General features: G+C 47.6%; 1 protein-coding gene across 1 annotated transcript; it reads right to left on the bottom strand.

Annotated features, from left to right (window-relative positions):
• Positions 1-5,969: 5,969 nt before the first annotated feature.
• On the bottom strand, positions 5,970-9,035 carry SLC61A1 (solute carrier family 61 member 1). Its single transcript, XM_020966146.2, has 3 exons — positions 8,945-9,035; positions 8,477-8,559; positions 5,970-7,590 (listed from the first exon to the last, which is right to left on the bottom strand). Exon 3 carries the CDS (start codon positions 7,570-7,572, stop codon positions 6,220-6,222), a length of 1,353 nt encoding a protein of 450 aa, XP_020821805.1. The 5' UTR covers positions 7,573-7,590; positions 8,477-8,559; positions 8,945-9,035; the 3' UTR covers positions 5,970-6,219.
• Positions 9,036-9,384: the final 349 nt, after the last annotated feature.

Below are 9,384 nucleotides of genomic sequence, written 5' to 3'. Positions count from 1 at the left end.
GTGTAACAAATCTGGATTATGTTACATTTCTCTGGATCTCTTAAGACTATTTTAGTGGGATGAAGCATGCATGTGAGGGCAGGAGGAAGACTAATAGGTAAAGAGAAAAATCAGGTAGTAAGGAAAAAGGACTAGGGGCTGAAAAGACTCAGCAAAAGGGATGTATCTATTGGTCTTTGATCAATCCTCTAATGTCCTTGAGCTGAGTGGAAATAAGAAAACCTGGAAAGGGCTTGAAAATGTCCTTACAGATAAGTAGTAAAGGGTATAAGCTTTTTTTTGAAGGGGAGGTTTGAACAATCAACACTGGAATGGAAAAATACTCTAAATCACAAATAATAAAAGAAATGCAAATTCAAATAACTCTGATGTTCGATCTCTCACTGAGCAAACTGGCAAAATGATTTTTGAAAATTGAGTCAATACTATTGGTGGAGCTGTGAACGGGCTCAATTTTTCTAGAAAAGAATTTTTGAGAAAAGTTACTAAATTGTTCATACCTAGCAATCCATCTACTGGGCATATACCCCAAAGAAATCCAATTACACCAAGAAAAAAATTATGTAATATAATGTTAATTATATTACTCTTTGTAGAAGCAAAAAACTGAAATAAAATGGGAACTCATCAATTGGGTCATAGATGATCAAACTGTGGTATATTGAACTGAATGGAATATTATTGTATCATATAAGGAATGAGGAACATGAGAAATTTAGAGAATGAATGAATGAAAAAGCACTTAGTAAGCATTTACTATGTGCCATGTACAGTACTAAGTGCTAGGGCAGGGGTAAGGAACTTGTGGCCTTGAGACCACATATGGCCTTATAGGCCCTTGGGTGTGGCCTTTTGACTGAGTCCAAGTTTTACAGAACAAATCCTTCCATTAAGAGGATTTGTTCTGTGAAGTTTGGATTCAGTCAAAGGGCTGCACTTGAGGACCTAGAGGGCCACATGGGGACTGGAGGCTGAAGGTTCCCCACCCCTATGCTAGGGATACAAATACAAAAATCAATTCAACCTCTGCCTTCAGAGAGCTTACATTCTAAAAGGGGAAAACAATACATATAGGGGAATATTGGTCAAGAAGGGGTGCTTTGGTTAGGAAAACCACAATGATAGGGATTGGAATCATAGGACAATTGGTTGACAGATCCTTTCTAAGAATTGTATTGTTAATTTGGGGGCAGCTAGATGGCACAGTGAATAGAGTGCCAGGCCTGAACTCTTCCTGAGTTCAAATCTGGCCTCAGACATAGCTTTGTAACCCTGGGCAAGTCACTTAACTCTGTTTGCCTCATTTCCTCATTTAAAAAATGATCTGGAGAAGAACATGGCAAGCCACTCCAGTATCTTTGCCGAGAAACCTCCAAATGGAGTCACCAAGAGTCTGAAACAACTAAACAAAATTGTTAATTTGACTATTGTCCTTAGAGCCAGAGGTATAGAATTGGAGGTGACAGGGAGAGGAGACATGCAGAGTATATTCGCAGGAAGATGTCTTAAGAAGACAGATTTTCCTGGGTTGGGACAAGATGTTTTGAATGCTCACCAATCAGGTCAGAAGCCCAGGTACAGGATCTGGATTGGAGATTAAACAAGGCTCCATTAAGATCGGTGGGGAACAGACTTCTATGAAATGACTCAGAGTAAAGGAAATAAAACAAAGACAATAATACACATAGTGAAAAATAAGATAATGGAAACAACACTAGAAGGCAAATGAATTCAGATTAATTGCAATAAAGAATTTGGTTCTAGGGAACAAAGGATGTGGTAAGGGGAACACTTCCTCTCTGTAGAGAGGTTGGAGGGCTACAGGTGCAGAAAGTTACCCATACTGTCAGCTGTAATTGTTGCCTGATTTTACTTGACTTTTAATTTGTTCATAATGGTGAGTTCAATATGTGAGGAAGGAGGAAATGAAGGGTCCCCAAATTACCAAAGTGAGTGAGATTATGAAAAGATTTTGTAGTGGAACATCCATTTTTAAAACTAGAGAGAAGGAAGTGGAAAAAAACTTGAAAATTGGTCAAATGCTATAGATTGGAAAATGAATAGGAAGCCCTGGTTTCCTGAGGTCCCAGTCCATCTTCCCTACAGTCTTCTTTCTGGCACATCTACCAGGATGGGTGGAAGTTCCAAGTCAGATGGTTTTCTGTCCATCTGGAAAGCCTAAAAACCAAAAGACTGGTTTGTCTCCAAGCTGTATTCTCTAGAGGGATGTGAGCAATTCCAGCCAACATGTTGATTTGTTTTGCTTGATCATACTTATTCAAGGGAGGGTTTTATTGAGTAGAAGAAGATAGTCTTTAGGAAGTGATAGAAATGTTTAAAAAAGAAAGAAGAGAGCACCAATAAAACCAATAGAAAGATAAAAGAGCACTAATAAAAGAAAACAGAGGAACGTAAAACATTCCAGTAGAATATGATTTCCTTGGAGGCACAAACTGTTTGTTTTTTAATTTTTTTTTAATCACCAAACGCCTATTGAACATTTTTTAACTAGATGTCCTGATGGCATCTCAAACTCAATGCACTAGCTACCCATGTTTTGAACTTCTTCATTACTGTTGAGGGCATCACCATCTTGTAGTTGTTCAGGTTCACAACCCCCATGGATCATTGACTCGTCACTTTCCCTCAATCCACATATCTGACCAGTTGCCAAATGTTGTCATTTCTATCTTTACAACATCTATATTGTACCTGTCTCCTTTCCACTGCTGTGGCCACAACCCCGGTCTAGATCCTCATAGCTCCTCACTGAGATAATCGAAATAGATCCTTAATTGGGCTCTCTGCACATACAAGACAGATTGAAGATAACGTTGGGTGAGAAGACTAGGGAGACCAGGAAATGTTTCAAGCACAAGATGACAAGAGCTAAGTCTTGAAAGAAAACAGAGATGCCAAGAGACAAAGGAATATATTCCAGGCATGGGATACAGATGGACGTATTTTGTCTATGTCTACATATGTATATGTTGTCCTCCCTACCCCCACCATTAAAATGTAAATTCATTAAAGGCAGGAACTTTTCCACCTTTGTCTTTGGGATGTTATCACCTAGCACAGTGACTTACACAGAGCAGCATCAGAGAATTGTAGATCTGGTCCTGGAAGGAAACCGAGAGGCCATCCAGTCCACTTTACAGATTTAGCTGCAAGTCAGAGGGAAAGGCCCAAGGGTCCTTAGGGTGAAGCAATAAAGCAGATGGTAATGCATCTTCTTCGCTGTCATTTTCATTAATAAAACATCAGTTTCTGATGTTGAAGCATTTGGTGATACCAAGGACTTCTGACATGGAAAACTTTCTTTTCTGGTTCTTCTGTAACTATGAATGCTTATTGATGGAGATATCAGGACCCCTTCTCCACCTTGGGGGTCTGGTGGCCAATTTTTTTCCTAGGACTTTGGGGAGCTCAGAACCCCGCCTCCAGTATCCATGAGGGACATGGTAGTTTGAATTAGAATATCAACTCCAGTGATGTCATTAATTAAATTGAATGTAGGGCCCAGTCTCAATTAGATTAGGATAATCCTCTTAAATCATTATACTGGATTTGAGAAGTCAGGGGCCTTCTAGCCCATCTCCTCTTAATCCAGGCTGTCTCAGTGAAGAGAACAAGGAAAAGATGCCCAATCTGTTGTGGTATACTCTGATTTAGCCTCAGGGAGAATCAGTATTACTTGGCTCTCTCCTGAGCTAGTGGGGTTGGGGGCAAGTGTTCCCTCCTGCTCTAAGGGGAGGGGACCATTACCCCCCAACCCCACCCTCTGAAAGTCCTACATTCCTTTGGCACCAGCCGATGCTATCTCTATTCACAAGCCAAGACTTGCAGGACTGGAAGCCTGGAATGCCTTGGATCTTCCAGTCTAGGCAGTAGGCTGGTACCGATTGAAGGGCTAGTCTCCCTTTTTGCAGGATTTAGCTCTCTCCTCCACCCCTCACAGTCCCCCAAAGCACACGGCCTGGAGACTCTCCAGCCTTCTTCCCGTCTCCGCCTCCCTCCCCAACCAGGAGGCCAACTCTAAGCCCCACCCCAGGCTTTGGTGGGAGGGTGGCTGTGAACAGATAAGATCACAGGTGGGGCAGGGAGTGGCTCCACGGGACTCGAAGAGCTGGCATTCCCACCCCTGCCTTCCTGGTGGCTCACTCAGCAAGGGTGGGGAAGAGTCAGGTACAGACAAGAGGACACCAGAATCTTCATCCTCTGAGCCTCCATTCAGCGTCCTTTCATTCTGAACTCAAGTCCTGGGGATGAACTAGATAAAATGAAGCAACTACCCAAAGTGGACAGCAAAAGGGGCAATGTTCACTCAATCAATCAACATGTATTAAGTACCTGTGGAAGTGCCAGGCACTAAGCTAATAGCTATGGATACTAAAAAAGGCAAAAGAAAGTCCCTAACCTCAAGGAGCTTATTAATCTAAGAGGGAAGACATATAAACAAACATATACAAAGCAAGCTTATATATACAGGATAAATAGGAAATAATTAAAAGAAGCATTAAGAATTTAAGGAATCAAGGATTAAGAATTATGGAATTAAGAGGGGTTGGGAAAGACTTCCTATAGAAGGTGGGACTTTAGGTGGGACTTAAAGGTCAGAGTGGAAGAGGGGTGGCCTTCTAGATATGGGAGGAGGAGGTGACTGAGTTTTATCTCTGGGGAGAGTTTGCCACTGGTTTGGTTAAATTGTTGCTCCTACTTTTATTCTAATTCTTCTAAATCCTTTGCAATCTGGCTTCATTCAACTAAAAGTGCTCTGTTCAAAGTTACCAAAGATCTCTTAATTGCCAGATCTAATGGCCTCTTCTCAAATCTTATCCTTCCGGAGCTCCGTGTAGCCTTTGACACCTGTGACTGCCCTATTCTCCTGTCTGCTCCTTGTATTCTAGAAAGTAGGACAAATTTATAGCTCCTATAATATTTACGGTCCATTTGGATCACTGTTGCCAATTTACTCAGTGAGATCAAACTTCAGTTATCTTAATTTGCATTTATTTTATCACTTTTCACCTGGACTATTGTATTAAGTCTGCCTGTTTCAAGTCTCTCCTCACTCCAATCTATTCTCTAAACAACTGCAAAAGTGATTTTCCTAAATTGAAGGTCAGACCATGTCATTCTTCTACTCAATAAACTGCAATGGATAAAAGAGTAGGATAAAATAGAAAATTCTCTGATCTCCAAAGCACTTCCTACCTTTCCAGGCTTCCTACATGATTGTTCCCCTTCACAAGATCTCCAGTTCTGCCATACTTGCCGGCCTACTTTGGGCTCTTCTCACAGGACACTCCCTCTCATCTCTGTGCCTTTTTTTGTGCTAGCTGTCTCCCAAACCTGGAAAGCTCTCCCTCTTCTCATTTCTTGAAATCCCTCACTTCCTTCAAGTCATTGCATTCGACAGGCAGCCTTTCCTGACCCCCCAGTCACTAGTGTCCTCCCTTTAATTCATTCTGTATGGGCCTTATAAACATACATAAGAAGAACGAAAGCCCTGTTTCACTTTTGTCTTTGCATCTCTCATACACAACATAATGACTGGCACATAGTAGGTTTTTAACCAATGCTTACTGATTGAATTACCAGTTTGTTGATAACAACACAATAGAGCTCTCAGCCTGAGAAATATTGCCTAGTTAGTGGCCTGGCATCCTGGGAATTTATCTAGCCTACCTTGAACCTCTAACCTTAGCAATAGGACATGGGCTTGACTTGACAGCTAAGAAAGAGATTAACTTCAAGCAGATGGAGAGGTGAAGGACCCAAGGGGATTCTTGACCTCACTGATTTGTTCTTTTCAGATCATTAAGCAGTGTTTCAGGACCTCAGGAGATTCTATCTCCTGGATTATGTATTAGCATGGCCATGCCTCCTACAAGAAAATCTATACTTACCAACCACCATTAAGGTTGGACCAACTAGAAGGGAGAGTAAGAAAAATGAAATCAACATTCATCTCAAAGAGTTTATTTTAAAACAGGTTCTTTTGTCTTGATGAGAAGTAACACAGGGGCCCTTTTCAGGACCTTGATTTTCAAGTCTATTTCACTCCTCTCCTCCTCCCTGTTCAGAGCATTTGGCAGGGGAAGTACTCCCAATACAACTCACGTGGCCGAAGAGATGACAATACAGGGGCAAGAGGGAGACATATACACCCCCTGGGGGTGGGATTCAAGAGTTCAGGCTGTTCTCAGGTCTGGGTCAGAGCTCAGGGGCACAGGGCTCCCCAGCAGGCGGTGGCACCCTCAACTCAGCATCATGCCTCACGACAGTGAAGAGCCCCACCACAGCAAGGAGGGCCATGACCATGACGGCTGAGCAGATGCTAAACATGTTCCGAGTACCTGTTTTTCGATCACTGTCATGGAGAACAAGGAGCCCTAAGCAGGCCAGCAGGTGCAAGGGGACCCGGAACCAGTTAAGCACTCCTGCCTGTTCCATCTCAGGGATTACTTTTCTTCGTAGGAAGCTCATACTGGGAAAGTACAAACCACAGGCCAGCTCTATGAGCAGGAAGGCAACAAATGACTCCACTGGGCTCTCTTGGCCTGGACTAGTGGAGAAAGTCAACATGAAAAGGGAAAAGACAACAATAAGGACCGCAAGGGACAGCAAGTGCATGGGTTGGAGGTGGTACCTCTTGGAGGTTGCTATTCTATATAGGGAAGAGCCCAGCAGGCTGGCTGACATAAAACTGGAGAAGACGATGCCTAGCGGTGCTCCATGGGGATCTAGCACAGGTGTCCAGAGAAAGATAAAGATGAACACAACACTTTCAAACAGGGCTTGAATGGTACCTAGCAGCAGCACCCGTCGGTCCGACAGGAGGCATCGAAGACCACCTCCACAGGTCCTCAAGAATGCTCGCTGCCGGTCATAGTTCTCGCCCCAGTTACACAGGGCCAAGATGCCAGCCAGAGCTAGGAGAGGGATGGCAGCCACAAAAGGAGCCACAGGTCCGAGCCCTAGCCAGCTGGCCACAACCTCAGCTGCCACACCAGCTGCTACAGCCAGTGCATGGTTCCAAAAAGCAGCCCGGGCAAAGGTGGCAGGGATCCACTCAGGTGGGAAATCATGACGTGCAACATGTTCATGGATGTACCATGACTCAAAAGCTGAAAAGAGCAGGGCTGTGGACAGCCCACCTAAAGCCCGGCCCACAAGTAGTACGAAGTAGTCCTGGGAGAGCTTGGTCATGCAGCAAAGGGAGTAGGTGAGGGAGAAGAGGACGCAAGACTTCTTTCTGCCCAGCCAGTCCACAAGGGAGGAGGCCACAAGGCCAAAGAGGACAGTGGAGGCCAAGCCGCAGACATACAGGATGGCGATCTGGCCCTCCAAGAAGTGGTAATGTTGGTAGAGCTTATAGAGGTAAGGAGCCTGGAGCCAGTCCGCTGCCAGAGCCAGGAAATAGACCTGGTAGAAGTCTAGCTGGAATCGAAGGAAGGAAGGGTTGCAGCAGGCCCTGCTGAGAGGTTTGGCCCTGCATCCTGACAGCTCCAGCCCCAGGCAGGCAGCCAGCAGAAGGGCCAAGGCGAAGTAGGCCGTCACCAGCATGGCGGGCCCCGGGCTGACCTGGAGAAGAAGAAAAAAGGTCAGGGGAAGGGGGGGGCGGGTCACACCCACCGCCCGGGTGGCACTGCCAGGGGCCTGGGTGGGTAGGCAGGAGGCAGCTCCACACCCTTGCCCGACATTCTCCCCACAGTCCCCCAGAGCCCAGACCGGAGGGACCAGTCAGGTCGGTGTCCTGCTTCTGGGGACACTTGGAGGCTGGGGTGGGGGCCGAGCATCTCTAGCCCCCTCCCCCCAAGGGGTCCCTGCTGCCGGGCGCCCAGGCTGCAGCCCCTCTCCAGAAGCGTTCTCCCCCCACGCGCCCCCTCCCCAGGGCAGCCTAGCCTCCACTGTTCCCCACGCTCAAACCCCACGGCCGGCTCTCCTCCCGGGAAACCCATCTTCAGCTTCCCTCTTTCACCTCCCCCTGACCTTCCCCCCGAGCCCCCCGCGCGCGCGTCTCCCCTTGCCGGGCTCGCTCTTCCCAGCGTCTTCCCGGTCCTCTTCTGCTCTCTGCCCCGCTCTCACCTGCTGCCCCGTCTGCGGGGACGCCCCGTCTGCGGGGACGCTCCGGTCGCGTCCGGCTCCCGCCCGCCCCACTCCGGCTCCAGCTGAAGCCCCCGCCCCTCGCTCCGCTTCCGGGAGCCCGGCTGGCCTGAGGCCGCCGTGGGCCCCGCCATGACAGCCCTGTCACGTGACGAGGTCCCAGCTCCCCCGGCGGGGCAGGGAGGACGAGGGAGGAGAGAAGGGCGGGGCCTCCTCTCTTCCCCTCCCCTCCCTTCCCTCCCCCGCCCTCCTCCTTCTCCCCTCCTCCCTCCTCCTTCCTTCCTGCCTTCCGCGCTTCTGGTCCCCACCCCTGGCACGCACCCGCGCGCCTGGCCTGGGAAGGCGAGGAGTGCCCCGGGCTCACCTCTGCGGGCCGGGCAGCTCCGTCTGCTCCCTGCGGGCGCCGAGCTGGAGTGGCCGGAACGCTGCATCCTCGAGTCAGGACACCTGGGTCCGAGAAAGCGGGGCTTTGCCGCCACCCCCTCCTCCCCTCCCTTTCCTTCCTCCTTCCCCTCCCTTTCCACCTTCCTTCTCCTCCCTCTCTCTCCCTTCCTCCCCTTCCTTCCCCCACTTCCTTCTCCTTCCCTTCTTCCCTTCCTCCTCCTCTTGTTCTTTCCCCCACCCTCTCTCCCTCCCTCTCCCTCCCTTCTCCTCCTTCCTTCTCCCCCTCACCTTCCCCCTTTCCTTCTTTCTCCTCCTTACACTTGCTCCTCCCTCCTCCTCTCTTTCCTCTTCCCTCTCCCCCTCTCTGCGTCCTCCTCCCGGTAACCAACATGCTGACCCTTTAAGGTTTGCAACATACAAACCCTTTAAAGTTTACAAAGCGCTTTACCTTTGCTCCAGGAGGCGGTGCTGGCGCTGGGCTTGAAGGGAGAAATACTTGTGTAATCCTGGGCAAATCCCTTAATTAATCTCAGCCGCAGTGTCCTCGTCTATAAAATGGGAATAATGTTAGCACCTGCCTCATAGGACTGTTTTGAGAATCAGGTGCAATAATAAATAATAATTGCTGTCTCATATATGGCTAGCTTGCAAAGGCACTTCACCAACGTTTTCTCATTTAAGCCTCACCACAGTTCTGGGAGGTAGTTGCAGCTGACACCCAAACAATCTATCCAGCCCTGACCTCTCTCCAGATCCACATAATAATGTCAGATAGCTAGCATCTGTATTGTTCCTTAAGTTTTGCAAAGCACTTTGCAAATTTCATCTTTACCACAAGCCTGGGAGGTTCTTTACTGTCTGAAGCTGGATTTGAACAGGCTCTTCCTT

Source organism: Phascolarctos cinereus, unplaced genomic scaffold, assembly GCF_003287225.1.
Source record: "Phascolarctos cinereus isolate Bilbo 61053 unplaced genomic scaffold, phaCin_HiC Scaffold_1;HRSCAF=81, whole genome shotgun sequence".
NCBI classification, from domain to species: Eukaryota; Metazoa; Chordata; class Mammalia; order Diprotodontia; family Phascolarctidae; genus Phascolarctos; species Phascolarctos cinereus.
This window is presented reverse-complemented; position numbering and strand designations above follow the sequence as displayed.